A 16,804-nucleotide genomic window follows, 5' to 3' on the forward strand; every position below is an offset into this window, starting at 1 on the left:
GAGCAAAGAACAAAGCCGACCATTCCATTATTTTACGCCGTCCGCAGATTTCCAATCATGAATATATTATTTGTACGATTTATCTTGTAACAAGGTTGCCTGTTATGCGCTTTACAGATTATCAGTTATTCCGGACGACAGGGCTCGTGTCGAACATATCCCATATATTGTGCACATTATAAGTTAAGTCCGAAGGCATAATCGATACTGCTGCATGTTTATGGGATCGATAACACATTTACCGATTATTTAGTCATCGCCGACAAGTCGTATCGATACGACACACTGCAAGATTCTTTACAAACACCGACATTCCGTCCGGAATAACTGATAGTCTGTAAAGTGCATTATTTATACACAACAAACGCAAACGCTTGAAAAATGCTAAAATTCCAAAAATTTTCCAATATTTTTCAAAGGATTAGGGTAATAATCAATTTGAGAAAATCGCGTTCTCAACAAAGAACATTAAACATATTAATAAATAAAAATATTAATAAAACTTTAAATAATATTTTATAATATCCCTGCCAACATTTTTTGAATTTGGGGGCGCTTCTGAGAATCCCCACTACGTCGAAAACAATCATATACGACATCAAAAACTCGTCGGAAAAGCGCCGTCACTATTGAGAAGTTGTACCACGCCAAGTTACTACGAAAAAGTTTCTCATCAGTGCAATTATTAGGTGCCTATTTAGATCAATTTCGAAGGACGCCAATAAGAACCCCTGCAAACTATCAGAAAAAGTGCATTTTAAAGTAATTGTAGAAGAATCATTGTGGTCAAGTAAAACACGATTGTGTAGATGTTTATTGATTTGATTAAACATTTATAATTTCTTATAAATATAACATTTTTCGGTTTATCTCATCACATTTAACATCATTTTTTGCATTAATAAAACAATGATGTTGAGTTTTAAGTAGCAATTTACATATTGCAGCGTCTATCAGCCAGTTTGTTTATTTTCGATGGAGACAGCGTGCCTGGAAAAATATTTGAAAAACGATCACTTTATTCTATTTGGAAAGTCGAAAATTGTTCACCATATACCTTTCACAATTTTAAGCGTAATATCTATGTTTTCAGAACATTATTTTCGTTTTTATTTAAATAAAATATAACAAGCTGGTTGCGCTTGGCGTTTCACAAAAAATAAAATGGCTCTTCTAACAGTAGTGATGGCAAAATACTTTCATGTACATTTTGTACTTTTTGATATGCTTCCCCCATCACAGTTCGCGATGGTTGTGGTGACATTTACGAGTCTGTGGTAGCGATGAGGATGAAATGGAACTTTGAAATGCTGGCAGGGTAAATATATTTGTACTTTTAATTTAGTGTTTTGGTGAAAAAATCGAACATAGCACTCACCTTAAAGGTGGGTATTAAGTTCGAGTTTAAGGTGAGTACTATGTTCGTATTTTTCACCAAAACACAAAAATTAAAGTACAAAAATCTGTATGACGACGATTATATTTTTATAAAGACTTGTGAAATAATGAATGGAAAACATCTAAGGAATTGATTGTGAACCATTTTATATTTATAATTTAATTAATTTGAAAAAGTAACCGTGAAAACAAGCTGGTTTTCAGCTTGAAAACTGAACATAGTACTCAGTATGTAGTACTGAACATAGTTATATTTATGAGAATTTATAAATCGTGTTTTACTTGACCACAATGATTCTTTTACAACTATCTTAAAATGCACTTTTTCTGATTGTTTGAAGGGGCTCTTATTGGTGTCGTTCTAAATTTATCTAAAAAGGCACCTAATAATTGCACTTATGCGATACTTTTTTGTAGTAACTTGGCGTGGTACAACTTCTTAATAGTGACGGCGCTTTTCCGATGAGTTTTGGATGTCATATACGATTGTTTTCGACGTGGTGGGGATTCTCAGATGCGCCGTCAAATTCAAAAAATTTTGGCAGGGATTTGAATTGTACCATTTTTCAAGAGTTGTGTTTATTGGGATTGTATTGAAGATATTGAGTACTCAAAAAATTAGTCAGTAACGAGTACTTGTAATCAAATACTCTTTACTTTCCCAACACTAGCTCCTACATCCATTATATTCACGACAACAACATTGTGACGTGTACAAGTCACTTACTATTTGACAAAAATATAAGAGGAATGTTAGATTTTGTGGTCGTTTTTAGTAAAGGCGGAATAGTCCTATGGAATTGCAATTCCACTGGCGAAAATGTAACTCCGTGCATAAATAACCTCATCAAGAGCGTTATACTAGAGGTGGGTCAAACGACGTATAAAAGAAATTACATGCATTGCTAATTTTTATTAAACATAGGAACGAAGCACGGAATCCAAATACTATGAGGAGGACAACCTTGCGTTGCAATTCAAACTAGATAATGAACTTGATCTGGTCTACGCAGTTGTTTACCAAAAGGTTATTAAATTAACTTATGTGGAAAGCTTCCTAAGTGATTTACAAGTGGCTTTTAAGGAAAAGTTTGGAGATTTACTAACATCATCCCAACGGTTTTCCGCAAAATATGATTTCGATCGCGAATTCCGAACTTCCCTGGCCACTGCAGAAAATTCTGCCAAACAAACTAGCAAAGCACCAAAAGCTATGCGATCTTTCAATGAGTCTCTCAAGTCCAAAAAAACTGTGGCTTCTCTTATTGAAACACCAAACGACAACAAGCAAAAGGAGCAGAGTAAAAAAGTGAATATTATGGAGAGCCCTAAGCCAACTGTAGACACTGGAATTTCTAACGCAGATGTTATAATGGAAAATCGTAGGAAAATGATGGGGAAAATAACTGGAAAGAAAAGTCCTCCAGAGAGCAAAAACAAATCGGAAAAAGAAAAGGCAGGCAAAAAACCAAGGGTATGGGAGTTAGGAGGGAATTCAAAGGACGCCGTCACGTTAGACAGATCTAAAGATAATCCAGAAGATGTACAATACAGAAACATCCAGAATAATGTAAGTAAAATGTAGAATTTTAAAATACAAAGAATATTATACATAGTATAATTTTACAGATTGTTGGTACAATGCATGGACGCATACGAGATTTGGAGGTTGAAAGTGATCACGATAGTGATCCCGACGACGAAAGCATGTCTAATTTACAACAATCTGTTGGGCCCAATAAAAAGAAGTCGGGCATTTTATCATATTTCAAGGGTTTTGTCGGTGGAAAAACCTTGTCTCGAGAGGATCTCCAGCCAGCTTTAGAAAAAATGCGAGATCACCTTATTTCGAAAAATGTTGCGGCGGATATTGCACATAAGCTCTGTGATTCAGTTTGTACAAGTTTGGAAGGCAAAAGTGTTGGAACATTTGATTCAGTTGCGACGATGGTTAAGGAAGCATTAACAGCGTCTCTTGTACGAATTTTATCCCCAAAGAGACGTGTTGACATCATACGTGATGCTGTAGAAGCCAAGCGAAGCAATAGACCATACACTATAATATTTTGTGGCGTAAATGGTGTAGGAAAATCCACAAATTTGGCCAAGATATGTTTCTGGTTGATAGAAAATGATTTCAGTGTTTTAATTGCAGCTTGCGATACCTTTCGTGCGGGTGCTGTGGAACAACTGCGTACACACACTCGTCATCTGAATGCCCTTCATCCCGCCGAAAAACATGGTGGCCGTACAATGGTTCAACTTTATGAAAAGGGTTATGGCAAGGATGCAGCTGGAATCGCCATGGAGGCAATTAAATTCGCCCACGACACACGCGTTGATGTGGTGTTAGTAGACACTGCAGGGCGTATGCAGGACAATGAACCATTAATGCGATCGTTATCTAAGCTAATTAAAGTAAATGACCCCGACTTGGTACTTTTTGTTGGTGAAGCTCTAGTTGGAAATGAAGCAGTGGATCAACTTGTTAAATTTAATCAATCACTGGCCGACTATTCATCTGACGAAAATCCGCACATTATTGATGGAATTGTTCTGACAAAATTCGATACTATAGATGATAAAGTGGGTGCAGCCATTTCCATGACATATATAACTGGTCAGCCGATTGTATTTGTTGGCACTGGTCAGACTTATTCCGATTTGAAAGCGATTAATGTAAATGCCGTTGTGCACTCACTCATGAAATAGTTGATGCTATTCGCTCAAATAGACATGTATGTGTCATCGTTATCGTTTTTTGCAGTTCATTCAATAATTTCTGTTTTGTTAAGTTATGAACTTTTGCAATTTTTTGTACATTTATTAAAAAATCTTACAATTATAAATACTTAGTTAATATAAAAACAATCCTATTGTGATTCGTTGTAGTCTACTTTTCAATCTTAAGCAATATCTATGAAATGAGTAATTTATATATAAAATATGACATGTGTGTGGGAACTATACAGAAAAGTTAAAAATTCTTAGATACAAAAAAAAATATATATATATATATAAATTTCTAACTTCAGTTCAATCTTAATTATAACATGCCTATGGAGACGAGTGACTATATTCAAAAACATATACAATATATGTATATATCAATATATGTTCAACTATTTGTAGTTTTCGTCAGTTTTGGATCTATATAAGAAATAACACTGCTTTGACTACTGTCGTCGTCTATGAGATTCTCGCGAAAAGCTTTTACAAAAGCTGGATTTTGTTGATTTCGATTAGTGACAATCGTATCAGTCTTCAGAGATTGACAATCGGTTAATGTATCCTCAAGGCATGTATTTTTTGGCATATCGATATTATCGCATGAGTCTGCAGGAGGACTTCGTCTACGTTTTATGGCTTCATACAATTCATCAATTGAAGTGTTCAAAGTATCTGATTGATTTGTTTCTTCATTTTCATTGCCGTCTAGTTGGTCGTGACTGAAATTATTTGTATCGAATACAGAAAATTCATCATCGAAATCATTTAAAGCCATGTCATTTTCACTTGCATTGGAAGATTGGTAACGAAAATCTGTCAAAGTTAAATCGTTGTCTGCTTGTGGGGCATACAAGCCATGGCTTCGTATGCTTATTTCAGAATGCTGATAATTTAAATCGCTTTCATCAGCCTCTCCTGGGGTTTCGGCGAAATATTTTTGTGGTGGTGATATTGATTGATTGGACTCACATTGTTCCTCATTGGTTAGAGTGGAACGACGTTGAGTTCCACTTGATGATTGGGCCAGAATTTGCTCTGATCCATAGTTTGCATTTCGTTTGTCAATGTCAATAATTCCCGAATTATCACCACTCACATTCTCAAAAACACTATTTAAATTATTTAAAGATTTTGAATGCTTTGGCTGGCTACTGCATCTAATAAGAACCGATGCAAAGTCATCTTCTACATCAACCCTGGTAGTTATTTGCAATGAATTGGAAACATATATTTCGTTACGATCCAATGCTAGATGATTGTCTTCTTCTTCGTCGTCATCATCGCTAACCAAATGGTCATTGACGTTTGTGTTTGTAATAGGTGAGGGCATTGGCAATCCCAAGCTATTCATCGCCGCTTTATCATCATGGTCCAATAGGAGTGACTGCATGTTATCCTCATTTGGCAATGATATCGATATTTTGTTTGGTGTAGAAGTTGCTGGCCCATCAGTTGGCGGAGTAGAATCCAACGATGTATTGAATATATTGTTAGTGGAGGGCTTTACAACACTTATTTTCGTATTCTCATACAATGGTACATTGTCATCGTGTGAACTATTATCGATCTCATCCATTTCCTCAGTATGTTCCTCCAAAGGTTTAAGTGATCGTGATTTCACGTTGTGTATCTCATGTTGTGGTGCCATGGTTTCCGGAATATTTGTATATATATTCATTGCCAATATGGTACCACGCTTACGAATGGTACTATCTTGATTATTACTCGATGGAGTCACTGCTGTTGACACAAAAAAATTGTCCTCCTCAAATGGGCTTAACGTTGGTTGCGCTGTATTTGATTTATAGCTGACTTTATAATCTGGTTTATAGTTTATGTTCGTATTGTTAACTTTACCAACTCTGCTGCTTAATAATAAGGTCATTGCATTATGCCGCCTCGAATATATATTACCACCAGTGGTTGAAGAGCCATCACTGAATGTATCAGTTCCTCCATGACCTGTACCTCCACATTCGATCCGATCCTTTTGTCTTTGCAATTCGAAATTGTTCCTTTTTGCCAATCGCTTTTGTTTTTTAAAAAATTTTCTGGCAACATTAATTTGATTTGGGTTATAGAAAATCTCGGCACTAGGTATTTCATGGGACAAGCCTCCTATACTTATTTGTTGGTTATTTATTATGGTTGCAGGAGGAGGGGGAGCTGAGGATGTTGAGCTCAGTAGATGTTGGGTAGCATCAATATTGCTGGTCCGATGTTTGGAGCATTGTGAGTTTGAACGAGAGGCTCCTGAATTATTGGCGGCCGTCTCATAAGGTTTATAAGTCACAATTGGCGGTGATGGTTCCTTCTCCTCGTATGAGTCACCAACGTTCTCATTTCCACAACAGGGATTCTGACCCCATTGTCGACGTGTATCATTTCTAGTTATTGTAAAAAATACTAGGATAAATATTCCGAGAATGCAGGAAGAAAATGAATAGATGAGCGCATACATATGGCTACTCTCATCACGTTGTTCCAGAGATGAGTGCATAATGAATGCTGCTGCAGACATCCACGATACCACAAACAATATTAGGAAGAGAAAATGTGCTCTCAAATGTGACAGATTCGATCGTTCAAAATCATCTACAATGCTACTTGGTGCTGTGTTACTGAGAGTAAGACTGGTATATTGATCCAGGTTAAGTGATTTGGTGGTGCCATTAGTACGCCGTGTCTGGTTTCCATGTGTCGAGTCTAACCAATCCATATCAATGTTTTCAGTGGCTTGAGTGTTATCCGAAAACTGATTGTTGTGGACTATACTGGCAACGGAGTTTCTATGATTCAATTGATAGTATATGGTTAAAAATAGAATAAATAGAAAAATTAGGAGTATTCCACCAGGAACTAGCATAGCATTTAGGGCCGATGGATTGTGAAGAAAGCAAAATGAATAGGCGGCATATTCGTTAATATTCACAGCGCCACTAATTCCACAAATCATCATGGCAATACCCCAACCAACAAGGTAAATACCCATGATTGGCTTCCTCAGACGTTCTTTTGGCATGTCCGAATCAATTACTCGATGATTTTTCGATAACCGCTTGTACATGGTACTAAGGCTAACACATAGCCACAACAATATGCAAAGAGATAAATAATGTATAAGTATGCCTATCAAACGGCAATTGTCCTGTCTCTCTGTCTGATATATTCCCAGTGTAAAAACTAAGGATAAGGACAATAAAGCTAGCCATGTGTTAATAAATGTATGGCGTTGTTGGCGATTTATGAGTATAGACTGGCCAAAAACGACGAATGTTACTATGTTAATGGCCAAACATACAAATAACACTGCGGTCCCCACATATATGGGATATGGTAGGAATCGAAAACGGGCCCCAGCATTATCGCTTTTGAAATCATTTAAATGTAATGACTGTTGCAGCAATCCGTAATAGCCTAAACGTTTGCACGAAAACATTAACAATCCTCTATGGAGATATAACTGTTGACACATGGTAGGTGACCATTGATTACGATCGGAATCCCACCACGCAGGTATGGGTACACTTTTCTCATTATGATAAGGATGAACACGTAGCAGGACAATTATCTGGTGTTTATCCTCCATATCGACAACTTCAAATGTTGTTGTCGTCTGATCATCCGGAACGATCTTCGTCCCAATAATAGGCGATGACAATATTATACTATTATTATCTGATAAATGTGGCAATAAATTTGCATTGCGAAATACTGCTACCATAATTTTAATACTTCTTGATGTTGATACTTTTGACCCATTATGAAATATAGAATTTACTGGTATCTCAATTGCTGCATCGACATAACGTTCAAATGAGGGAAACGAATCGTTTGAAGTGCTACATTCAAATATGGATGGTGACGATTGGGTCGAGTGTAACCATACACAAGAAATTCCTGAAAATGATTCCGATCGAACTTTGAAGTAGTCTACAAAAAAACTGCGAGGAAATGATACTAAATCTTCCTTTGTTAGATGTTCGTTTGGAGCTGGTGATTCCATAGATGTCTGTCTTGATGCTATTTCCACACATTTCAGTAATTTAAGCCCACTTCCGAATTCTTTCTGGGCATCATAAAATGTTTTGGAAGGCAAGGTCAAAAGCTGAGACACTATATCCAAAAGTAAATAGGCCAGTTCTTTTTGATATCCAATAAAATCCAGATATTTAACTAAAGTTCTTGCCACAAATTCCAAGTCAATAGGATCCTGAATGCGACGTAAGTTGTTCGAAGTGTGGGTAAAGTTATGAACACTTCTGGCAATTTCAAGTACGTTAGCTCGGTTTAAATTTAAATCCATTTTAGCAAACTGTTCCAAAAGCCTTGTGGTAGGGCTAACATATGAACATGACTGCGTATTAAGATCAATCCAATTACCCATTTCATCGCAATGATAAGTTGCCACTTGGCCATTGTTTGACTCTTCTGCACATTCCTGTTCTACAGTCTGACCACGAACTGTCTGGGGCCAACGATAGCTCCCTTTATTCGTTTTCACATATACCGCTGGACAATACAACGTATTTTTGGCAATAACAATAACAGCAATGGCGTGCGACATATTGGCCTGTTGGGATCGTAGCGTACAATCGTATGTACCAGTATGGTTCCTCCTTACACTCGCTATACGGAGTACGGAATCGAGAATTCCCGAGTCGGTGGTATGCTTACTTTCCAAATGAACATCGTTAAGAACCTTTTGGGGATCGTGGTAAATAACATCATCCGTAGAGTTTTTACTACGAATTTTATCCGACCAACCCCAAAAAACATGTGCTCTTGTCGGTAGATCCTCCGATTCCCTATGGCCGCCAATAGCAACACGTGGAGCTCGACACTTTAGTATTAGTTCGTCCCCTTCGAAGACAACCTAAAAAATATAACAATGTATTTTTTACTTTCTACTATGTAAAAATTGTAATTACCTGATTATTTTTTGGAATAAATTCTAATAAAGGTTGCAAGGGTGACTCGCAGTATAAATCAACGCCAACAACTAATCTCCTAAGCGGCACACCTTTGAAATCTTCCGATTCACATTTAGGTGGTGGCTGCAATTTCACAAAGCGGCTATTAGACCAACTCACAAGCCATATTAAATCACAATCACAATGCAATGGATTATGTGATATATCCCTGATGATTTTTTTGAAAAAACAAGATTCATAATCTATAAAAGGGTAGATAGGGTAAATGGTACATACAACTGTTTAAGATTTATTAAATGATCAAATGATCCCGGATATATGTGGGCTATCGAATTGTTGTTCAAACGCAGTCTCTCCAGATTTTCAAAGGCATCACCGAAAGTACTTTTGTCTATAGTCTTGAGTATGTTTCCTGATAAATCCAGACGCTTCAGTTCTGTCATATTGCGAAAGAACTCTTTTTCAAATGTAGATAAACCATTTTTGCTTAAGTCTCTGAAAGAAAGAATCGTGTTTTATGGTCGCAACATCAAAGTAATGGCTGCTTTTATGGATTATTGGTCACCCAAGGGCTACTGACCAATAATCCATCGACCGAAATGTATAGATCGAGAGATATCTTCCTTTCGATGTGTCACATTATAAGAATACTCACAATGTTACCACATTAACTATGTCATCTCCAAAATCCAGATTTTGCCAAATAAGGTTTTTTTCACTGCATGAAACTCGCAAACTCCAAGTAGAAGTTGTATTTGGAGCAGCATTTCGGCAAACGCATTTATCAGGGCACTTTGCGTTTACGTACAAAAGAAAAACGCAAAATAAACACCACTTATATGATAATTTAATCATTGTTTCCTAGCACATTGATAATATGCTTTTATAATTGTATTTTTCAGTACATTTAGGTTTTTTGTTTATGTTTATACTCGAAATTAACCGCAGCGATGCAAATTTATGTACTTTCATACCAGCTTACATGTGTACAATAATATACATACCTAAGTTGGAGCGTATTATGCACGTTATGCGCTTTACAGACTATCAGTTATTCCGGACGACAGTGCTCGTGTCGAACATATCCCATACATTGTGCACAATATAAGTTAAGTCCGAAGGCATAATCGATACTGCTGCATGTTTATGGGATCGATAACACATTTACCGATTATTTAGTCATCGCCGACAAGTCGTATCGATCCGACACACTGTAAGATTCTTTACAAACACCGACATTCCGTCCGGAATAACTGATAGTCTGTAAAGCGCATTATGCGTAATGTCTGTAATGCGTCCTTTAGGCAATAAGTTTATACGGACGAATTGCTGGTGTCGAATAGATCCCCGATATTGGCCACATTAGAAGTTATGTTCGAAGACAGACATTCCGTCCGGATCGATACGAATTGTCGGCGTATTAAGCACGTATGCGTAATGTCTGTAATGCGTCCTTCAGACAATAAGTTTATACGGACGAAGTGCTGGTGTCGAACATATCCCCGATATTGGCCACACTAGAAGTTATGTTCGAAGACAGACATTCCGTCCGGATCGGTACGAATTGTCGGCGATAACTAAATAATCGACAAATGTGTTGTCGATCGGTTATGCAGGCGGACATAACTTATATTGTGGCCAACATATGCAACAATCGCCAACTGTGGTAGTATTTTGCCATCACTATTCGCATGAAAGTATTTTGCCATCACTATTTATTTTATTAATTTATGATAGACGCTGGAACATGTAACTCGCTACTTGTAACTCTACATCATCATTAATGCAAAAAATTATGTTAAATGTGATGTGATAGTGGTATAAATGTTATATTTTTAAGAATTTGTAAATGATTAATCAAATTAATAAATATCTAAACAAACGTGTTTTACTCGACCACAATGATTCTTTTACCACTATCTTAAAATGTGCTTTTTCTGATTGTTTGGAGGGTCTCTTATTGGCATCGTTCTAAATTGATCTATAAAGGTACCTAATAATTGCACTCATGCGAAACCTTTTTGTAGTAACTTGGCGTGGTACAACTTCTCAATAGTGACGGCGCTTTTCCGACGAGTTTTTGATATCGTATATGATTGTTTTCGACGTACTGGGGATTCTCAGAAGCGCCCCCAAATTCAAAAAATGTTGGCAGGGGTGTTTTTATTCTCGATGGAGGCAGATTGTCTGTAAAATATGGTTGTAATCTACTCTTAGAGTTCTACTATTTAAACTGTGCAATATTTGCATGAATATTGTCCTGGCGTATACGAGCTTTTTCCTAACTTTTTTATTAAATATATTTCCAATTAATGTACATACGAACAGAGCTATTGTGTGACAGAATGTCCCACAACATCAATATGTCGTCGATACACTACCCGTGTGTTTTTTATATTTTCGAACTTGTTTTGAAGGATTTGTTGGCTTTTCTATGTGCACTTTGTATAGAAATTAACTAGTCATTCATTCGAAAAAGAAGAAGAGGATCGACTACAAATTATTTTACGAAGTCATCGCAAATTCCTGTTCAATAATCTGTTTGTTTAAATTATTTGGAAGGAAATATGGAGACTCTAATGCCGGAAAAGGTTGTGGAATACAAAAATCATTTATGTTGTAATATTCTAATTAATTTTATTTTCATTAAAGGAGGAGATGTTTGACTTCAAGTTGAAAGATGCCCACAGTTCGCTTGATGAATTGGATGTTGATGACCTTTACGTGCGCTATAAGGTTTAAAAACCATAATATGCTACTAGGTTTACAATCTAAAGTATTTATCTTTCGTTTAGAAATTACAAAAAACTTTGGAGTTTTTAGAAGTCCAGGAGGAATACATAAAAGATGAACAGCGCAATTTGAAGAAGGAATACCTTCATGCTCAAGAGGAGGTAAAACGCATTCAGTCAGTACCACTTGTCATAGGACAGTTTTTAGAAGCAGTGGACCAAAACACAGGCATAGTAGGCTCGACTACTGGTTCAAACTATTACGTTCGTATTCTTTCTACAATTGATCGTGAATTGTTGAAACCATCTGCTTCAGTTGCTTTACACAAACATAGTAATGCATTGGTTGATGTATTACCTCCAGAAGCAGACAGCTCTATATCCATGCTGCAGCCAGATGAAAAACCTGACGTCAGTTATGCCGATATCGGTGGTATGGATATGCAAAAACAAGAGATTCGGGAAGCTGTCGAATTACCACTTACACACTTTGAACTGTACAAACAAATCGGTAAGTTATTTTTGTGTGAGTTTTTGCTGCCAAATTTGTCAGAAGATAACACTAGCATTAGTCCAATTTGAAAATTATTGATTTGGTCAGGAAAACTTTTGCCTTTATTATCTTTGTCTTGAAAAAAGTATAACTGTAGAGGGAGCTTTCCAAATTGTAGAACCAAAATAAAATCAAAGAAGTGACAGAAATTTGTTCCAATGTGAGGCATTGCTTTCGAAAAATATTTGCTGAATTTGGAAAATCTTTGCTTTTGTTTTAACAGTCGTTGCTCTAAATTTGCATCAATTTCTAAGGTGTGATTCGAATTCGCTGTTTTGGATGTGAATTAAAAAATTTAGTAATATTTTGCCAAATAAATTATTTTTATAATTTTTTATGATTTTTAAATAAAATAAACATTTTTGGATGTGCTTTTGAAGTTCTGCCATTAGAATAACTTTCAATTTTTTTGCTGGATAGTTATTCAACAAGGTTGTGTTTTCATTTCTCTGCCGCAACAATGAAGATTTTAATTACATCGCCCAGCTGAACAGAAGTGTTTTAGTAAATAAACTCCCGTAATAGGTACCTATTACGAATTTCGTAGTACAAGTCACCAACAATACATAGTTTATCTTTAAGACGCAGTGGACGTGTTTGTATTAAATTGTACAAATTGGGAAAGTTCGATGCACAATCGTCATTCAGTTTTTAATACAAATACATTTTAATTTGAGCATCACCATAATAAGTACTTACTGTTAACTGCAAACACGCCTTGATCAATTGAATAGAGCTATTCCACTATTTTAAAGCATATACGCAATACATATAAAAACCCTGAATAATAAAAATAATTTGTAAATATGCGTTATTCCAGGTATTGATCCACCACGAGGTGTATTAATGTATGGTCCTCCCGGATGTGGTAAAACTATGTTGGCAAAGGCTGTGGCACATCACACTACCGCATCTTTTATAAGAGTCGTTGGGTCCGAATTCGTGCAAAAGTATCTTGGCGAGGGGCCCCGAATGGTGCGTGATGTCTTCCGGTTGGCTAAAGAAAATGCTCCAGCTATAATATTTATAGACGAAATTGATGCAATTGCTACAAAACGTTTTGATGCACAAACAGGCGCTGATCGTGAAGTGCAACGTATACTTCTTGAGCTACTAAATCAAATGGATGGCTTCGACCAGACAACAAATGTTAAAGTTATAATGGCAACAAATCGTGCGGACACATTAGATCCGGCCCTTTTACGTCCAGGACGTTTGGACAGAAAAATAGAATTCCCCCTACCGGACAGACGTCAAAAGCGTTTGGTATTTTCTACCATTACTTCTAAAATGAACCTTAGTGAAGATGTAGACTTGGAAGAGTTCGTAGCTCGACCCGATAAAATTTCTGGAGCAGATATAAACGCAATTTGTCAAGAAGCTGGTATGCATGCTGTTAGAGAAAATCGATACATTGTGCTCTCCAAAGATTTTGAAAAAGGTTACAAAAACAATATCAAAAAGGATGAACAGGAACACGAATTCTACAAATAATCTAAATCGTATACATTTATATTTACAAATTCGTTCAATAAAGTAATATTTTAAACAATTAATTTTTTTCTCTTTGATCCAAATGCCTGGATGTCCGACAGAATAGTTAACATTGAAATTAATATTAACATTTTCCTTTCTTATCAAGCTCTGTTAATATTAAATGAACTTTAAGTACTTAACAGAGTAAAAAATTAATCCAACTTTAAATAAAGTGAAAGTTATAACACAAAAATGGACAGTGTACAAAAGATATAGAGGAGGCACTATTACCCATATATTAGAGCTAAATGAGCCAAATGTAGCCAGCAAAAAAACGATTTGCAAAAAAGTAGTATGCATCTCCAAGTTATGATCCGGAAATTGTGCAACTTTTGGCCATCTCCAGTGAATTTTACGTAGGCCTGTAATAGGATTAAAGTATTCAATTTTGGAATCCTTTGCATTGCTTAAAAATTGAGCCCTGGAAGTTAATTTGAACGATGAAATGTAAAAACATAAAATCAAAAATACACTATGTCACTACACTTTTATCAAGTTTTTGATTACACCTGTGTTTTCTTATCTAATTTTTACAAATTGATCAAATTTTACACTCCGCCAGGTGCTGAACCATGGTTTATTGGCACAATCAGAGAAAACAAATGACAACCGTATAGATGACTGCAGCATTCCGGTATTACCGGTTTTGCGGTCGAAATTAGTAAATTGGCAGTTATAATTTCCATAAGCCATCGGCAGTTATAATTTCAAATTGTCTGGCAAAAAAAAATTAATTGAATGGAAACATTTATAAAAAAGAACATTAGAACAATTACCCAATAAACACAAGATGAGCGTTTTTCTAATGCAACAACTTTTCAGTTTGAGGGTAAATGTAATTTTCAACATAAATTCAACTTGACTTGAAACAGCTCATCTTCAATTGTTGGCGAATTACTTCCAATTTGCCAAAATGTTGACGAAATCTTTGAAAAGGTGTTGAAGATAATATGAGAAAACTTTGACAAAACACTACCCTAAAATGCAACGAAAAAAACCATATGGGTTTTAATACTTCTTTGTGCAACGAAGTTCGTGGTCAATTGGAAGAAATAAAAAATTGGAAAATTTTAGACAAATAACTGAAATTACTCCAAATACTTTATAATAATAGGTAGGTGAAAATAAAAAATGAAATAAAATCTTAAGAAAGTCAGTAAATGTGTCTCTTGCCGAAAACTAATATTATGGATTCTACGTTCTTAAAAACATTAAAAAGCTGACCGATGAAGAAATGTTGGACAATTAACTGGAACTGCTTCAAATAGTTTATAATAATTTGTAAGTCAATACGAAAAATTAAATCAAAATTCTAGAGAAGTAACTAAATTTAAGTCTTTGCAGAAAACTAAAGTCTTTGGATGATACACTCTTGCAAACATTAAGATGCTGACCGATGAAAAATGAGTGGCTTATCGACAAGAAAAAGTTTCCAGGTGCAACCAATTAAAATTGTTAAAAACTTGATATTATTGTTGGATAATGAATTTATAGTTGAAATGTATTTGAATATGAATTGATCTCATCGTTAGTTTTACGTTAAGTTTAAATACTCATCATTGCAACAACCCTGTAATTGAATTGTACGTATGTATTAGTGCAAACAATGTAAACTTAGATTATGCCAAATTTGGCGCAGTTTTGCTTCTATCACTCAATAAATGAACTCCGTTTTATCAACATATACAACAGGTTATGGGCCTATAATCGCGTTAACTTTGTGATCGTTTTTTGAGTAAATTATAAGAAAAGTAAAAAGATGACAATGAATTACACACAATTTCCTAAGCTATCAAATAGCAATTATCATATTTGGAAATTTAATATGGAATTGCTGCTGCTGGAAAGAGAGCTGTGGGATGTGGTTGTTAGAGGTGCAAATCCTGCGTTGACTGGTGATGATGCTGCTAAGTGGTTGGTGCGTGATGGTAAAGCGAGGGCTGCTATTGGTTTGGCTGTGGAGGAGTCACAGAAAGTAATCATAAAGCAACTGAAAACTGCAAAGGAGTTTTGGGACGCTTTAAAGAAACATCACGAAAAAGCAAACATAACCAACAAAGTTAGTTTACTTAGGCAAATGTCATCTATGCGTTTTGATGCTGGTAAAACTATGGAGGATCACATCTGCGAATTTTTATCGATTGTGGATAAATTGCGAGATTTAGGAGAAACTGTTGAGGATCATAAGGCTGTTGCATTTTTGTTGGGTACGCTATCAGAGGACTATAGTCACGTTATTTCATCACTGGAAATGAGACCTGAAGCTGATCTCTCGCTGGATTTAGTGAAAGAAAAACTTTTGATGGAATACAAGAGGAAGACTAGTTCCGATCAACAAGTTGAATCTGCATTCAAGATACAGAAGAAGAAATTTGTGCCGAAATGTTATTTATGTGGAAGACCAGGTCACATAAAAAGAAATTGCCCCAACAGGAATTCACAAAAACAACGATCAAATGATAACAGGGCGAATGTCGTACAAAGTGGTAAAGATAGAAATGCTTGTTTTAGTGTGAAAAATAAAAGGCTTAACAGAGAATGGTATATTGATTCGGCTGCAACTTGCCATATGTGTTGCGAGGAAAATTATTTTGTTACACTGAATAAAAACCATTATGATGTTGTATATTTGGCTAATGGGACAGAGCTAAAAACAAGCGGCATTGGAGACTGTGAGCTGTTTTGTGAAGGCAACAAAATCCGTGTAAGAAATGTTTTGTTTGTTCCGGAATTGGACGGAAATTTAATCTCAGTTCGGAAATTAGATGTGGAAAATTATGAAATTTTGTTCAAGGCTGGTGGTTGCACAATAGTTAAAGGTGGAAATGTATTTGCAAAGGCAGTTCTTGAAAACAATATGTATGTGCTGAAGCAGTGTCATAGCGCAATGAAGATATCGCAAAATTCGGAATGTATACATA

The 16,804-nt window shown here is 35.8% G+C and overlaps 3 protein-coding genes across 3 annotated transcripts; 2 read left to right on the forward strand and 1 right to left on the reverse strand.

The window, feature by feature from the left end:
• Positions 1–2,077: 2,077 nt before the first annotated feature.
• On the forward strand, positions 2,078–4,280 carry SrpRalpha (signal recognition particle receptor alpha). Its single transcript, XM_075302925.1, has 3 exons — positions 2,078–2,265; positions 2,324–2,968; positions 3,028–4,280. The coding sequence occupies exons 1-3, from the start codon at positions 2,149–2,151 to the stop codon at positions 4,108–4,110; spliced, it is 1,845 nt and encodes a 614-aa protein (XP_075159040.1). The 5' UTR covers positions 2,078–2,148; the 3' UTR covers positions 4,111–4,280.
• Positions 4,281–4,348: 68 nt separating this feature from the next.
• Remo (Remoulade) lies at positions 4,349–10,011 on the reverse strand. The gene is made up of 4 exons (XM_075302924.1): positions 9,718–10,011; positions 9,339–9,557; positions 9,060–9,270; positions 4,349–9,004 (listed from the first exon to the last, which is right to left on the reverse strand). Exons 1-4 carry the CDS (start codon positions 9,915–9,917, stop codon positions 4,517–4,519), a joined length of 5,118 nt encoding a protein of 1,705 aa, XP_075159039.1. The 5' UTR covers positions 9,918–10,011; the 3' UTR covers positions 4,349–4,516.
• A 1,485-nt stretch (positions 10,012–11,496) lies between these two features.
• Positions 11,497–13,903, forward strand: Rpt3 (26S proteasome regulatory subunit Rpt3). Its single transcript, XM_075299415.1, has 4 exons — positions 11,497–11,653; positions 11,715–11,798; positions 11,858–12,305; positions 13,168–13,903. The coding sequence occupies exons 1-4, from the start codon at positions 11,630–11,632 to the stop codon at positions 13,839–13,841; spliced, it is 1,230 nt and encodes a 409-aa protein (XP_075155530.1). The 5' UTR covers positions 11,497–11,629; the 3' UTR covers positions 13,842–13,903.
• Positions 13,904–16,804: the final 2,901 nt, after the last annotated feature.

The sequence above is a fragment of the Haematobia irritans genome, chromosome 3 (assembly GCF_050003625.1).
Source record: "Haematobia irritans isolate KBUSLIRL chromosome 3, ASM5000362v1, whole genome shotgun sequence".
NCBI classification, from domain to species: domain Eukaryota; kingdom Metazoa; phylum Arthropoda; class Insecta; order Diptera; family Muscidae; genus Haematobia; species Haematobia irritans.

Excerpts from the sequence above, each read along its gene's own strand:
- SrpRalpha (XM_075302925.1), top strand. The coding sequence starts at position 2,149 with ATGTTAGATTTTGTGGTCGTTTTTAGTAAAGGCGGAATAGTCCTATGG. Across the intron at positions 2,266-2,323 it reads TCAAGAGCGTTATACTAGAG|GAACGAAGCACGGAATCCAA; the intron begins GTGGGTCAAACG and ends TATTAAACATAG. Across the intron at positions 2,969-3,027 it reads ACAGAAACATCCAGAATAAT|ATTGTTGGTACAATGCATGG; the intron begins GTAAGTAAAATG and ends ATAATTTTACAG.
- Rpt3 (XM_075299415.1), top strand. The coding sequence starts at position 11,630 with ATGGAGACTCTAATGCCGGAAAAG. Across the intron at positions 11,654-11,714 it reads AGACTCTAATGCCGGAAAAG|GAGGAGATGTTTGACTTCAA; the intron begins GTTGTGGAATAC and ends TTTTCATTAAAG. Across the intron at positions 12,306-13,167 it reads TGAACTGTACAAACAAATCG|GTATTGATCCACCACGAGGT; the intron begins GTAAGTTATTTT and ends GCGTTATTCCAG.
- Remo (XM_075302924.1), bottom strand. The coding sequence starts at position 9,917 with ATGATTAAATTATCATATAAGTGGTGTTTATTTTGCGTTTTTCTTTTG. Across the intron at positions 9,558-9,717 it reads ATAGTTAATGTGGTAACATT|AGACTTAAGCAAAAATGGTT; the intron begins GTGAGTATTCTT and ends TCTTTCTTTCAG. Across the intron at positions 9,271-9,338 it reads TTAATAAATCTTAAACAGTT|GGATATATCACATAATCCAT; the intron begins GTATGTACCATT and ends AAAAATCATCAG.